Source organism: Colossoma macropomum, unplaced genomic scaffold (assembly GCF_904425465.1).
Source record: "Colossoma macropomum unplaced genomic scaffold, Colossoma_macropomum, whole genome shotgun sequence".
Lineage (NCBI taxonomy): Eukaryota > Metazoa > Chordata > Actinopteri > Characiformes > Serrasalmidae > Colossoma > Colossoma macropomum.
This window is the reverse complement of record NW_023495254.1, coordinates 1,311,164-1,327,992: the sequence shown is the minus strand read 5'-3', so window position 1 is coordinate 1,327,992 and position 16,829 is coordinate 1,311,164. Positions and strand designations below refer to the sequence as shown.

At 40.1% G+C, this 16,829-nt stretch overlaps 1 protein-coding gene across 2 annotated transcripts in view; it reads right to left on the bottom strand.

Annotated features, from left to right (window-relative positions):
* Positions 1–3,148: 3,148 nt before the first annotated feature.
* Positions 3,149–16,829, bottom strand: part of pdlim7 (PDZ and LIM domain 7) — a 72,515-nt gene continuing 58,834 nt past the window's right edge. Inside the window, exons 2-7 of one of the 2 annotated variants that reach the window (XM_036561533.1) lie at positions 14,594–14,655; positions 12,915–13,158; positions 12,247–12,427; positions 10,000–10,120; positions 7,005–7,120; positions 3,149–6,705 (exon numbers count right to left, since the gene is read on the bottom strand). In XM_036561533.1, coding sequence (XP_036417426.1) covers positions 6,619–6,705; positions 7,005–7,120; positions 10,000–10,120; positions 12,247–12,427; positions 12,915–13,158; positions 14,594–14,655 — 811 coding nt within the window. In that variant the 3' untranslated portion in view covers positions 3,149–6,618. The remainder of the gene's footprint in view (positions 6,706–7,004; positions 7,121–9,999; positions 10,121–12,246; positions 12,428–12,914; positions 13,159–14,593; positions 14,656–16,829) is intronic. The other variant, XM_036561534.1, reaches the window with a different exon arrangement.

Sequence of the window (16,829 nt, the reverse complement as noted above, 5' to 3'; positions counted from 1 at the left end):
AAAAAAAAACAGGCGTTACATTTGTCGGAGTATATCCTGTGAAGTGTTGGCTTATTGTTCATTGATTACAGCGGATTTGCAGTGTTGGCAGGCTAGGCCAGACGCTTGTACACCATCTTTTGTTTTGTCCTGAAGCCGTTTGCGAGCTGGATGGGGTTTATTTCATGTAACTTAAAAAAAGAAAAGACGTGATAAAAATATTAGAAATGACTCATGAAAGCTCATTTCTAACTTCCTTGATAAGACATGAGGGAAGGGATTCAATGCTGTCACATATTAGGATCATCAAAAATAACTAATACCCAACCCTCAGGTAGCAATTTAACAGCTCGTTCTCAACCCAAACCTCACTTAATGTGGATTTTAAATGTTGACATCTTTCCTCCATTCAGTGCATTTCACCTAATAATGAATAAAACATTTAAAAAGCCAACTTTGGACGACACGTTGATTCAATAAAGTCTAAGATGCGTCCATGAGAAGAAAAGCCAATACCCCCCCATCCCCTCCCCCATTTGCTGTACATTTAGTCAACCTCATCCATAGCTGTTCTGTATAAAAGAATGTGTGCGTGTGTGTGAGCGTACTTCCTTTTACCGATCTCGACTTTATTTTCAAACTGAAAAACAGTAGAATCGTGTACCTGTGAATGTTCTTCGATTTGTTAATTCAATGTTCCTTGCCTTTCTGCAAGTCAAAATGCTGTATTTAACATGCCACAGCGCTTATGCAATTGTACAATTCTTTTTTTAAATCATATTTTGAAGGGTTTTTTTGTTTTTGTACTTTTCTTTTCCTCGTCAATGTAAATTGTCGTTGATGACTTTGTGCTAATAGGAAGCCCTGTGAAGGAGGGTTTTCTGTACTTTTGGACAATGATATGGATTTGTGGGTAGAATTTTGGAAATTCGTTTCTAAGTGCTTTCAAGTATTTACTTGGCCTTATGTATATATATCTATGAAATTTCAGAAAGGTATGTATAGTAATTCAACCTGAAATGGATGTAAATAAATTATATATTGTTAAAAGAGGAGTCGAGTCTTCTTTTTATGGTACAGCTGACTAGTAACATGTACTATTTATATTAATATGTAAATATGATATCAAACTTTTCACTATGTAGCGTGTCCACTCTGCCTTTATTACAGCTTCTATTATTTTTGGAAGGCTTGACTTCAGTTCAAAGAAATCTGCAGGGATATTTTTCCACACCTCCAAAGTTCAGTCTTAGAAGTTGGTTGCATTTTTTGCTTCTCACGGTCCCAAGTAATCCCAAACGCATTCAGTGATGTTGAGGTCTGGACTCTGGGGTGGTCAGTCCATTATTCTGAGAACACGAGCAGCTTCATTTCTCAAGTTTCTTCTTTTATATATTTTTTTTCTCAGGAACAGCTTCTCGACAGCCACACATTTCATATTTAATCTTCTCAGGAATGACTAACTTGTATTTATATATACACACACACACAAGTAACACTTTTTTTTTATCAACTGATTAAATGTCTAACAACAATAACAACAACAGCAAATAACAACAAACATCATCTATAAATGACTTGCATCCATTTGCATAAAAATAGTTCTAATGTGAAAAAAAAGGATACAGCAGTTTTCATTTTGAATAAGATGCATCATGATAAAGTCTGTAGTTGCAAAGCTATTGAAAAAGGCACTTAATACAAGGAATATTTTAATATAAAAAATAAGAGGCACAGACAGTTATACTGCATTTCACTGGAGTGTTTGGTTTTTGTTAAAGTCAGAAGCATCTCAGATATAAAAGGATCTCATTGCCATTCTAGACAGAACACATGCTACATGCTATCTGCACGTAAACGATTCTCTTCAAAAGAACAGCAGCCACCACTGGAGCACAGGTGGAGCACAGGTGGAGCACAAGCTTGATGATGCAAACCTCGGCACACCATTTAGGACAAAACTCGTAAAGGACAAAATGGTCAGGGCAGCAGAGCTGAAGTGATTTTGAAAATGGGACTGATATTCAACGTGCTATTGGCAAATATCAACAGACACACGGCAGGTGTTGGGGAGTAATGATGGAAGCCAGTCTCTGTTGCCTTGTAGCACAGTGGTATTCAGTTCTAATCATGAGCCCCCTGTCTCCATGTTTTTCTTCCTTCTGCAACATAGCTGCACAATATATTAAGTGTTACTGCAATACTGACCTTTGTGATACTGATATCACTCAAGGCAATAACCTTTTTTATTACGCGCTCTCAGCATCCTGACCATTCACACTCCCAGATAAGTTGTTCTCTGGGTGTTCTGAGGAATCAGGATATTCATGTAATGAACAGACTGAAGTCAATTACCATGATCAGAATAGTGCAAGCTAGTGTCACATTAGGGACTTTTGTATGTCCAGCTACAGTAACCAGAAATAAATGTTATTGCCACAGCTGCCGAAACACTTCAGAATGGAGTGCTTACCTAATGAATCAGCCAAATGAATGTGCCTTATCAAAAATGTGCCTGAACTCACTGTTGAACTTGTTTTATCTAAAGTAAATCAATTCTAATACAAAAAAAAGTTAAATTAACTTGCTTTAACCTCACATTTTAGTGACTATGGCAAACTGTTTATGCCCAAGTAGAAAAACATTTTATTTCCAGCTGCTGTAACATCCTTACTACTGATTCATTAATGTGTTTTTCATACACTGCATCACAGTACTAGAATTTTGACCATATCATGCAGTCCTACGGTCCACTTATTTATAAGTCTGCTTGTAAAGAACTGTTCACATCAGGAGTGTTTAAGTCAGGGGGGCTCCAAGAAAGAGACTAAATCACTGTTACAAAGACTTGTTCCTGAGACTATTCCTGCTGCATCAGTTTAACATTTCAGACTTGCCCTGTAATACAGTAATATGTTGCCGTCTTCATGTGACATATCTATAGCATACAGTCAGTTACCATAGACAAATTCCTGTTTTCTTTTTTTTAAAGCTCAAAACAAGCAATAGAAGCCAATGAAAAAGGGTTTCAGCACCTGCTCACTGGGCCTAATTCACCAATGTCTTCCTAAGTTTTTTCTCAAATTTGTTCGTGAGAAAGGTCCTAAGAAAGTCTATGTCAGATTCATGACGTGTTCTTAAACCACAGAACACCTTTGTGCTCTTGAGTGTGTGTAGATTCTATTCTTACCTAAGAACAAATCCCTAATAAGAAAACACTGGTGAATGTCAGAATCTTCATGAAAACTGCATAAGAGGATTTTAAAAAGAAATTTCTTCTTAAGAACGGTTGGTGAATGAGGCCTACTGACTTCTATTGTAAGTGTTCAGAGTAAGTAGGAACTGCATAAAAACGACTGTCTGTGGTTACTGACCATACGGTACAGATGCAGTGGATAGAGATTAGGTTGAAACTGCTGGAGTAGTCTTTAAACCCCTGGCTACACTGAGACAAGCTAACCCACTGATAAGAGTTTTTGTAGGGGTGTAACGATACGCAGTTTTCACAATACATACTGCCGTATTCAATACAGCGTTAGAAAAAAAATGCTAACTTTTGCATTTATTGATTTTTTTGGTAAGACTACAGTGCTTTTTGAAGGGATAACTGGCACAAATCATTTTCTCGGAACAGAAGTTCAAGATCTATGTTACATATTGCAAATGTTTCTTTGGCAGCCGCGTGTTATTATGGCTAAATTGTAGTCTGTGAAGCCACATCTGAAAGCGTCAGATCTTGCAGATCTTACCTTCTGGCTAAATTGAGCAAGATGTGATTTCCTATTGTGGCTCACTCAGTCCTAGCCAACTGCAGAATCCAGAACTCTCTAGAACCTACTGGTGGCAACAATTAGAAGCAATAAACATCAGTACAGAGTCATTTATTTTACTTATTCAGAATCAGCACATAGTGGCTGCTTGAGTCTTGCCGGGAGAAGTGGTAGTTGCAACTCCCTGTGTTTATCCACCAGCTTCCTACTGGAACTTTCCGTTCCATCTTAAATGGAAACTGCTGGTCTTTTTAAGGTGGAATAGAAAACTGAATAAGCTGGCGAATAAGAAGCCAGCTACAGTTTCGCGTTCTCACTCAAGTAACCGACACATTTGGAAGATGTCTACACAAATGAGTTAGCACAGTTGAGGGGTATTTGATACTTGCGTTAAGCAGTGTTGGCACACTGTTACTGCTTGAACTGCAACACTTTCCATCATTATTGTACTCGACATTGGAAACTGAAGCGTTCCCAAACATTTTCAAACAGATTGGCTCATCAACCATCTAAGGCAGGCTGATTTTTCCAGTTCCGAGAGCCGTGCAGAGAAGTTTTAACCTTTGCATTTATCACTTCTTGGAATATTGTGTTAAATACAGCTATAGAAACACATTTTACAGCATGAAATCTGTATTCGATCGACAGTTTGTATTGGAAAAAATTAGGACAAAATACGTATCGTGACACCCCTAAGTTACCTTTGTTTAAAAAAAGCACACTTGCAGCGGTTCCTTAAAGCACTAAGTGGGGACAAACCAAGAAACTGAAGATAAATTCAATGGTAGCTCATATTCACGGTAGTGCTGTGTGCTCTACCAGATGCAATACTGCAAAACACAACTCTTTGGTCAGTTATAGGCCTTTCCTTTGCACGTCTTTTTAAGCAGGAGACACTGTGTCGGCACAACCCCGCTTAGCGTATGCAGGCCCTAAGCCTTTTCTTAATTAGAGTTACCTGTCGGATTAGCGCAGATAGATGTGGCGCACTCAGTATTGGAGGCACGTAAAGATCATTGGTCGGGTCAATATGAAATGGTCGCAATCAGTGCTAATGCACTGCTGTTCTGCTGCCAGGGGCTCTTTTTTCTTCCTCAGTGGTTTGCCATTACCTTAAGTACCCCGGCAGAGCAAATCAGGAAGCGGGGAAAACTAGGTCTGCGCTCCGTCTGGGGGCGTTGGAGGGCAATGCTAAGGTAGCAACTGAGTAAATTACAGTCTTACTGCCAGCTCTCCATACGCAGGGTAAACATGTTCTGGAGCTAAACTATACAGGGAGTGGCCAATCTCATTGTAACGTACAGCTGAGCTTAATCTGCCTAAAAGACCAGCCCTCAATGCTGTACTTAAACACTGTATGGCTCTATGGTTTGCCTTTGGCTTGCACACAATGCATCTGACGTGGCCTTAAATTCAAGATGAAAAATGGTAATCTCTGGAAAAAACAAGCATGTATAAGCATGTATTGGCAAAATGAAGAGACAGTGCAGTGGTTTTAGCCTGCTAGACATACATTAAAGGCATTTTCCGCCCAGATTTAGCCTGGTCTTGGAATAAAACACACCTTCAGTGGGGATCCACCACTGGAAACCATGTTCAGCCCACAATCAGGCTTAATCTCTCTGGGGAAAGGTGCCCTTCAGTTCATAAATACTGATAGTTTCCAACAGTGATGAAAAGCTAATCTGTGCAGGCTGAGTGGAGGGTGAGGGCAAGCTGGCCAGCTTCACCGGCCACAAGGCTGACATCCCTCTGTTACATGTGGTTGTAACGGCTGGTAACCAGAATAATGTCGCTGTCATAAGAAAACCAGCTTTAATACTATTTCAAGCTTACAATGTGTGAACGTTTAATGCTGAATACACCAACACAAGTGGTCCAAAATCCAATTACACTAACCATGCATCACACTGAAAAGGGAGTTCCACCAAAATTTCTGCACAATTAAGAAATCAAGTTATCGAGAGTAGTCTGATGTTAAATGCTCTGCTTAGAGAAATGTATAGAGTTCTTTACACTGGTGGTGACCAGACATCTGAAGAGTGTAATACCTCCTAAAGCTACCTCCTAGAAGGTTAGTACATGAAATGGTTATGAATATGCAGCCTGGTGCCTAAGACATTGTTTTACAATGGTTTTGAGATACAGGTTGGGCCTAAAATGCCAAGAAATATGGTGGAGAGATCATTTTAAGGCAAACTATTTTATTCTTTTCAGATTTCCCACTATTTTGCCATTATTAACATTAAATCTAAAACCTCAGAAGATTCATGTAGGTTCACTGGTCATTTTGGATAGTAAATAAAATGGCTATATTTGTGTTGCAGACCAGTGACCGCTGGTTCCTATCACCACCACTGTAAAGAAAGAATCAATAAGTTTGATGATGAACCATTTTACATCAAACCACGCTAGAACTGAATTATCTGAATTAGATTTTTTTTTAATTCCCAATTTAGAACATTTTTTTTTCCTATTAGTATTTCAGACACATAAGGTTTCTTTATGACAGCGACAATGATCCTCTCTGCTGGGAGAAAACCTTGTACATCATTTTATATTATTTATTTATATATATATTTATCTAAACATAACTCGAATCACTTCAAGTTTCAAGACTATTAAATCAACACAATGCAAAGTGTTCATTTCTAGTCCAAGCTACATGGCTTTCTCCCAACAGTGCCACTTTTGGTAAAATCCCATGCAAAACATCGGCCCAGTACTCTAAACACCACTCTCAATTTTATATGTTGCTCCATCAGAGCCCTTAGGAGTGCACCAGGCCGAAGGATTTAGGTGAAGTGTTCTCTCTCTTGTAGCTGGACTGTCCTCCCTCACTGCCACTCGAGCGCTGGAGCTCAGCTCCTCAAAGAGGAGAGAAGGCGTGACTTTTACACAGAGGCTTATCCTTCTTCGAATAGAATGTCTTCCCCTCCAGATTGATATGGCAAAGCTGCAGAGACGGGGGAAGAAGAAGAGGATAAAAAAATAAGATTTAAAAAAAGAATAAGAATCCTCATCAATCTCAAAGAAGGAACACAAAGGAGGATATTCTTGGCAAATAGCCGGGGCTGTGGAGGTAGGGGGTGGGGGGGGGGTTATTCCATTTGAGCCCATTCGGCCGACAAACATTTCAGGGAGAAAAATCTGAGGTCAGGAGCCAGCGAAGAGATATTTTTAATGGTTCTGAAGGCATTGTGAGGGACATGCAGGAGCTGAGAAGAGAGTACAGGATGAATCAAAATGACTTACAGCACAGACGAAGCATGTGTCGTGCCAGCTGTAGCCTAAGGCCTCCAGGAAACGGTCACCAGCATCGATCTTGAAGTCACAGCCATGACATTTAGTGCCAAACATCTTTTCATAATCTGTGAAGAAAACAGAAAAAAAATTGATTAGCAAGGGTGAGCAATATGACAAAAACTGGACATCATGATTCAGTTGGCAGAATTACTAATGCCTCAAACCTCATTTGAGAGAGTGGGTTTCGCAATTTACTAAACAGCAAAGAAAACATACAAATGGACTCCTGGCCAATTCAAGCCTCACTTCTCACTTCCAGCCCAGATAACCCAACTTAAGCTCCCTTATAAACATATTACGAGAAGAACCAATTCACTGGAAAGGACAACAGGTAAAAGATGAAGAGGATGACTAGCAACATGATGGACAGACACAATCGAAGATATCATGAACAAGCCATTAAGAAGTTTGAAGACCTAAACAGAAGACAGGACATTCTGCAGACACTACTGACTACTGGCTTGGATAGATTTTCCTGGATGGGTAATTAGCCACGCTGTTTCAAATGGCAAGTGGAGGGAGTAAGCCTGACTCGCAAGAACTGAAATCATCTTGAATTTATCTCCTATTTGGGAACACTTGGGTTTTCCAGTTGAGCACAAACAATGATGGGCAAAGAATGGTAGATCAAACAGTGACAGTATGGAGACATTACCCAGTACTAGTATCAAAAACCTATGCTAATACCTCAACTATGCCAATTCATTTTTAAAGAGATCACCCGAATGTGTCTGGAGCAAGGAAACACAAATCATATTAAAAACAGAAATAAATAACTATAAATTAAAGAAATGATCAAATAAGTAAGTAAGTAAGAAAGAAAGAAAGTAAATAAATAAATGTCACATTACATGTTGGCCTTTTTTCCTAATGCTGTCAAAAATGTATCGTATTGATATTGATGATGCAGTTTCACTGGTATTGTTGGAAATATCGCCAACAGTGCGCTGATAATTATCAATATTTTTTGGGTCACATCATCCTTAAGATTTAAACTTGTAACCTCCTGACAACAGGGAGAAAACCTCAGATAGCTGTGCCACTGGGGAACACCATGTTCAACTATCTGACAGCAATACAGGCTAAACTAGTGAATGTGAACACAGTTTTAATTAAAACTACTGTTGTATACAGCAGTTTTACAGTGCAGTATTTACTGTAGGAAATAGACTCTAAAATAAAAAGTTGATCTAATCACAATACACGTTTCTGAGGTTTGCTAACAAGTTGGAACAGATAGAAGTGCTCCATCAAAACAGCAGTGTCATATTAAAAACTACTCATATTTTAATAAATAATTATTAAAACGGGAGGGGTAAAAAACTTGTCAAAATCATTCAATAAAATGTTAATGCAATAACTGATACTTGTCATAAACTGATTGTTGTTTACTGATGAAAAGCATATCATCACGTAATTGATCATAACAATGATTATCATCAAACTGCCCACCCATAGCTATTAGAACGGAAGAGGAAAGAGCTTGGTCAGAGAGATGAGAGACTATTTCAGACAGAGAAAGTTATCAAGAGAGAGAAGAAAAGGGGGATTACATTAGCTCCGTCCATGCAAGCAGGGCCGGAGGCTTTGATAACACAAATTGCTCCAGATGTCTAAATGCACTGTCCCAGTTTTTCTATTACTGGCTGTGGAGAGGGTTTTAAAGTGGCAGGCTTAGGGGACGCTAATCGGAGGCCGTGGTTTTCGAAGCCAGTCCTTTTACCATGCTGAGACTGCAGCTATTTGATCAACACTCAACTCCTGCTTCCTAACAGAAACAGTCAGCGTCTCTCTGCCGAATGCTGACACAAGAACACTCGAGATGCAAAAAGGCACTGACCGCATGCTTCATTTCCATAAAAAAGAACCCTCGCCGGATCTACACAATTTAGACTTCTGGGCGTGTTAGATTAGGAGGGAAAAACTGCAATGGGAGGAAATTCAAGTCACATTCGCTGAGAGGAAGAGTGAACAAAAACAGAGTGGGGGGAAAAGGAAGTTTTACCAAGAAGTGGCAAATTCTAGGATAAAAACCAGCCAAATAGGGCCAGACCGGTATGAAAATGGTGAGAGATACGGATATTGAGAGCTACAAATCCTGATAATTGATATTAGCTTACAAAATTTCATCTGCCAAAAATTAAACAATAGTTTAACTGCATTTTATTGACTGATACAACTGTCTGTTGACCACTGTGAACTGATTGTTTGCAAAAGTCCAGCCTCCCTTAGTTACTGTCCATCAAACTTTCAGTTCAGGCTATCTGGCAGCATCTGTAACGCTTGTGCTAACAGACTAAAAACTCTCCGAGGAGTATGTTACTGAAAAATAACCTGGCTTTATGCATGGTTGTCAGTCTTGAACAGTCAGATTTCTTATATTCATACAGCAGAAACCAAGTCTTAAATGACAAATGACAAAATCCATAGCACACTGGGAAGAACTGCTAAAAACAAAGCCGCAGAAACTCAACAGGCTGGCTATGTGAACCAATGTCAGTAGTGTTTCACCATCATTTAAAAATAAATAAAGTAGTCTATGCTGGGTTTTAATCTTGATCTGGAAAACCAGCCAACATCACCCAACACAACCAGCTAACAAATACAGCGGTCAGGCCCTATGAGTCAATACAGCACTGTGAAAACTCCAAAGACTTACATTAGACAAACAATGGAGCTAATCAAACTCTTTAAAAAGAACTGTGGGCAATAAATCACTCCTAAGTAAAACGATCATGCCCATAATCTGACCGGTAGCAGAAAGGAGCTGAGGAGGTGCTGCTGGTCGATGCCCGGGGCTCGGGGCACGGGGCGAGTTTGATGTCTGCAGTGAAGTGGCAGTGTCTGAATGATTAAAGGCAGCGGGAGCCGCAGGCCCCAGCTCTGCGGGGGCTGTCGATACAATGTGCGGTCAGGCATGAGTGGCCGTGGCTGGGGCTCTCACCTCTCTCGCAGTAGGGCTCTCCCTCCTCCATGTAGAAGGCCTGGTTCCTGATAGGCGTTTTGCAGGCGGCACACAGGAAGCACTGCACGTGGTAGGTCATCTTCAGGGCGTGCATGATCTCCTACGGAGACAGAGGAGAGAGTGGGGGGGGGGTGAGAGCTGCTCACGCCATCTCTCCAGTCACACACAAAAATCAGGCCATCTCTCTCTCAAAACACATGCATTAATGCAACCAAGTCACTCTGCTTAACTCTTTAAACCACAAAGGGGCCTGTATGTGGGTCAACCCATCAGTTTGTTGCTCCTGTTAAAAAATAAGTCTACATTTTAAGGATTTATGCACTGCCCATCATAAGAAAGGACACACTTCAAGTTTTTTGGAATTCTGAATACTGATGCTTTTATCTTTCCAGTTAGTAATTGACAGTTTTTGACATATATATATAAAAAATTATTATTAAATCTACACGTATTTTACAATTACAAATTCAGTATGCCATCATATGCCAATTCTGAACACCCCTGGTCAAATCACATGTTAACTTTCTAAGTGAAAATAAGTTAACATACCCTCTCTGGTGAACAAACTTAAGTATGGCATTTTTGTGCCAGTTTTAGTGCATGACCTTTTAATTTAACATATTACATTTACCAAAATATTAAAATGTTCCATAATTTGTGCAAAGGCCACAACTTATGTTTTATTTCTTTCCCCCCAATAAGTTCAATTCAGCTCATAAACAGAAGTAAGTGTGTGCTCTCTGTAGAGGACATGTTAACTTATTTCCAACTACAACATCAACAAAACATGTAATTTGTCCAGGGGAGCCCAAACCTTTTCATCTAATCTAGGACAGTTTCCACACACAAAAAAAAAAACAAAGAATAAATTAAGAATAAATGAAGATGTCAAGGTTTTAAAATGCACACATTAACACCAAAGTTAAGTTTCACATCAGAGCTCATGGATACTCTTGTAGTTTCTTCACCCATTTTAATGACTGGAGCTCCAAGCTAAAACTGCACAGCTTCAGCTCATGTGCACAGATGAATCTCCTCATACTTCATGTCTGTGTTGCACTGGCTAAATGAAAAAACGATAACTCTGTTGAGGTTACTACTCAATTCATTGATTTTTTCATCCACTGCACCTTATGTTCATAAATGTAACAAAAAAATAAAAAATTACACTACAGTGGACTTTCTGTGAAGTGCATTAATAATAATAATAATCCATAATAAATCTTTCACTGTGGCCTCAAGATTCACTGGATTGGAGGATTTTTTAAATTTTTATATTGGTCTACCCCTGAATTCTACTTACTGATTTTATGATTTCTCAAGAATCATCAATAAATAAGTGCTCATAGCCCTGAACAAGCACTGCAGAGTTAGCTTCAACATTCAGCTCCATGCTCCTCAAAGTATCTTCCTTGGTGTTGCCAAAATAATGACCTGACAGTTTTCTTTTCCAAACTGTTGCTAAAAGCAAACACTAAAGCTCATTTGGCCAAAAGCAGTGGGCGCTGACATTATTCCAAAGCTTGTATTACCATTAACATTGTCAAATCTGTGAGTAAGTCTGTGAGTAAGTCTGACAAACCTAAATATTGCTGCTGCTGGAACAAAACCTTGTATCTCCAAAATGACACATTTACAGGTGAAGCAAAACACAACACATTACATACAATGTAAAGGGCAACAGGTATTTTCAAATTATGTCAAAAACTGAAAAACGACAAAAATGTAGATATGAGGTTTTGTTCCAACAGCAGTGATATCAAACTGACAAAAACAAGCCCATTTGTATTAGAAACCATTTGAAAAAAAGCTAGGTGTCTCCAAAATTGACAGGCAGTGTCCTTTGAGAGAGCTTATTCTGAGGGAAAACGTAAACAAACGCACACCATATACAAATGTTTCCATTTCAAACATTAGAGAAGAGGCTGCTAACCATTTCTGTGGTTGTTATTACGTGAAATGCTTAGGTGTAGTTTTGTTATACACTGTACACTGTAATAGAGTCTACCCTGTTGAGAATGAGTGCTTTCCCCCCCAATCTCCGTGCCTGTGCTGAGTGCACTTTATACCTCACACCGAGAGCTGCCCGAGTGCTCTCGCAGCATGGCAGGACGGAAATTGAGAAAAGGCGACTGAGTGCTAACATTTTCACAGAACCCCAACCCTTTCCCCCCTCTAACAGCCCTGATGTGGAAGACTGGATGATTATATTGTGAATGTACTCACTCCGGTTATCTTCTTCGTGCATTTGCCGCAGTTGGGGGCGTAGCGATTGTCGTAGCACTTGGTGCAATAAACGGAGCCTTTTTCCTCAAAGAATCCACCCTCGTCCAGCATGGCTCGGCACTGACAGCACGTAAACTCCTCCGGGTGCCAGGAACGGCCCAGAGCCACCACATAGCGGCCCCTGAAACACAGCAGCCGGACACACACGTAAACAAACACGCCCCCTTTTGCTTTACAGTGAAAGGGTCACTTGCGGGATCAACAGCAAAGGTTTAGCACTTGTAAGAATTCAGAGAGCACTAGCTGCTCTAATGGAAATAGCAGGTTGCTCGAAAGAAACCTGTGTCATTTCGTATTGATCGTTCATGGCAGAAAGCTGGAGGACATCGTCCCATTTTAGTACACGGGGCATTCTGAGAAACGTTACTTTCTTTTGAAGTTTTGACACAACCTTTTCATTCCGCCCCAGCTCTGCCTCCTCTCCCTCACTAAGTATTGACATTTACCTCCACATTCCCCCATTGATTTCTACTCTTTTAGATACTTGCAGCACTTTGCCTCACGACTGGAGCCACTCAATGCTGGATATGGCAGAGAAATAAATAAATAAGGCTTCTAGTGTCAGTTCCTCAGGGTGACAGCAGGGGGCGCTGGAGCACTGTGCTTACCTGATGATCTTGTTGCATGCGGCGCAGAGCGGGGTGCGGCCGGTGCTTTCGGCCGGGTTCTGCTGCGCTGCCTGCAGGATGGAGCTGCGGTTCTGCATGGGTGTGGGCTGTGCTGGCTGGCTGTGCTGGGTCACCACTGTGCTCGTCTTCTCTGGGTGGTAACGATCAGCAAAGTTTGGGTCCGTCACCCAAGGGGGGCGGCAGGCTGGCCCAGAGCTGGCCGGGGGCTTGGTGGGAGCTGGAGCTGGGGAGAGTAAGGAGAAAGTGTATTAGCAGACTCACCTTCTCACTACAGCCACTATTGTTCTCTAAGAAGGCACTAAAGTATGAAAGAACTTTTTCTGTTTGTTGGAAATACGTAGTAGTATACAAAAGTCAGAGACCACCCACCACTTATTTAACTTCAAGTTAAAACGACTATTTACTACATGTCAATTTTTTTTGAGACTTTTATGAGGCAAATTAGATTTTCCAAAAATTCAGGTTCAAATAATTATTAGAAGATCTAGATAAAAATTGGGCTCCTAACAACCATGACAGACCTGGTAGACCACCAAAGCGTCCTCATCAATTAAACAGCACTTTCATCTTAGAGAGGTGAGAAAATCGAGCTCCACTCTTGCTTCAGATCTGATAAAATTCACACATTTCTGTCCATCCTCCCACTGTGAGAAGCCGTTATTGAGCAAAGAAACGGAAAGGAAACTTGCACATCAAGTGCAAGAAGTGGTGTTTTGAGAATGACCACCCCAGAGTTCAGACCACGACATCACTTAGTGTTTGAGATTACTTAGCTTGTGAGAAGCAGAAAATGCAACCAACTTCTAAGACTGAACTTTGGAGAAAGAAAACATCCCTGAATATTTCTTTGAAAAACTAAACGCGAGTCTCCTGAAAAGAACGTTAACCGTAATAAAGGTAAAGGTTGGACATAGTAAACATAGTAAATGTGATATATGTAGTTGTTGAGGCTTCTGTGCAATTTTCGGTGATTTTTTCTTGACGCTTAAAAATGAAACTTGTATTTAAAGGCTGTTTCTACTAGAAATTTAAACCAATGACGGGTTTTCTGTGATTTCTCTACAGTACTGTAGAAATATGAATGCTTGAGCTAGACTGAAACCTGACTCATCTTAAAATGATTTTCAAATATATGTGCAGATATGCAGCAGACACGCAGGGTCATTTTTCCAATTTTGCGCGATGCACTTCAGCCAATCGTTTCAGTGAGGCCAGCAGGAGAACAGCAGGCGTATCAGGTAGTTCCTCTCACCACCTGAAAGGTTAGATTTATCAGAGAATGCTGCCCACTTTGCGATCACTGAGCACACCGTGAGTGGTGTGAAAAGGGTCTGAGTTCTAATGGAGTTGTGGCCTGAGATCTCAAAGGACCAGAAAGAAAACAGTTCTTTACAGTTCACTTACATTGTGAACACAAAAAGAACTCAGGTCATTTGCAGTTGGTTCCTTTTCAGGTTCACTTTAACAAAACTCAGCTCGGTTCATTTAAAAAGAACTATATATGAAAACACCCTTAGGCATATCTCTAAGTCAAGCGCACACTAATACTTATCAAGCTATTAAATAGAGATCATGGGAGGTCAGTTTAGCTAGAGTTAATCTATGGATCCATCAATGAGGCTTATACTGTCAGCTGGTATTTCTGTGGGACAAATTACCTCGAGTTCCCTCGGGTTTGGTGGCTGGTTTGGTCTTGCTGGGGCAGGGAGGGACGCCATGGCTGTGGAGAGAAAAATAATCCTTTTCAGAATCAACTTCATTAGGGAAAAAACAGCATTGGTGCAGGCCAATAGAAAATGTTACAGGCCCATATCAAGTCTGGCACGAACATCCTGTTCGGAAGGCTCACGCCCAGCCAAGTCAGCAGGTTAAATCATTTTATAATGAATAATCAGCAGGCCTGGCCTGGAGGAACAGGAAGGTGTTCTGAGGTTAATGACGCTCAGCCACAGTTTGGTACGGGTAATTATGTTGGTACTCATACACTGGCAACCCTCCACCTTCCCCAAAGAAAAATCTGCTTTGTACAGATAAACATTCCTTAAGTTTGTTTGAAGCTGTTGTTCTTCCGTATTACTGAAAATGAAATTACTTCACAAACTTCGAAACTTTTCCATCTCTGAGAAATCTTAATCAAGTCACCTACTATACTCCCTTTTTTTCCCCACATTCTAAATGATCAACCTCATACATCACTTGCTTCTCAGGTTCAAATACGCCTGTCTTTGTGCGTTTTGCCATTTCTTAGACTCGATGAGGCAACAGAAAGTCAGGTTTGATTAATGTTCTGTGGATTGCCTTGAGTAAAATTATTGTTCATCAGCACACGCTTGTCAAAGCAGTCTGCAGCACTCAGACGTGACTGGTCTCCTTTTTCTTTTCATTACTAGAAAAGGCTTTCATAACAGTGCATGCGACACCTACCCGACAGATACACCAATGAAGAAAAATGACAATGTTTGATCTCAAACGAATGCGGTTAAAACTGATAAGGCTGGAGCCTTTAAAGATATATTCATTTGTTAAGCAGCTACAGTAATTACACTTGTAATTAGAGTATTTGTGCGTATGCCTAGCATTTCCTTCACAAAATAACACTTTGAAATCAAGCCAAACATGAACCGTGCTTTACTGCTATCTACAGAGAATGGGAAATGATGCTGTAATACTCTTTAAAAGGAACAGTTTCAGGGAAAAATCGACAACGTTCCCCCTTATCCCAAAAGTAGTGAACCAGCCAAGACATATTTGGTGTCTGAAGTTTGCTCCTTTAGTCTCATACTAGAGTTACGAGGCTAATACAGCTAACCATTAATGGTAGTCTGTGTCACCCAAAACACTTTTGGGTGAACTAGAGCTTTCACCTATTACATTAGTTCCCGCACTAAGCTAAAGGAAGTTTGAACACCAAAACACATCTTGACTGACTGATTACATTTGCGGCAAGAGGAAAATCGTACGTCTGATTTATCACCAAACCATTCAACACTCAGGTCAGGTTAAAAAAGAAATAAAGAAAAATGAAGCTAAATTGCTAAAAATTAAATATTAAAGCTTACCAGTATATTTAGTTTTTTCTACAGAAAACAAGCTTTGAGAAGTAGGATGCTAGCATTACTGCAACAGAGCACTGATTAGCCGATTGGCTGAGTGAAGTGGTTTGCTCTCACTGATGTTATGAATGTACATAAAGCACAGTTAGAAAGTTCTGTAACTATAACTATAAATACACCAGCAGTGTTAAAATGCTGTGTTCAGACCAAATCAGTGCAATTTTCTACACAAAATATTTGAGCATTTACAAACTATGATTCTGCAAAAAAGCTCCATAGAAGTCCATTCATTTTGGAGTTCATTCATTTGGGAACGCCCTCTAGCATTTGACAAACCTGGAAGGCATTAGACAAGTGGCAGTTCTCCTCACTACACATTCTCTGGACGTGCAGTTAAATTATGCGACAGATGTCAGAGGCTTTATTGCCAATATGGCTAAATAAGTTACAGTAGCTGATGTTAACAGTGGATGCAGCTTTCTTAGACATACTATCATGTTGGTACATAATCTAGCATCTAGTATTGTACTGATTTGCTGTGACTAGCTTATCTGAAGCTTGTTACTCATCCAAAATAAAAACCTACCAATTTCCCATGCTTGTTTTGGATAATAAAACATGGTTTAAAACATTCCTCTTGCTAATTTTTATGAAACACCAGTGCTGTTACCTAAAAAGGTAAGCCTGCAGCTCTATGTAGCTTTTACACTTTTTTGGTGTTTTTTCCCCCACTTCAACGTTTATCTGTTTGGTAATCCCAGTTCATCTGTTTGGTAATCAAAGACCAAAACTAGTTGGAATGCACATCCCTCATAATAACTGATAACAGGTTACAGGGGAG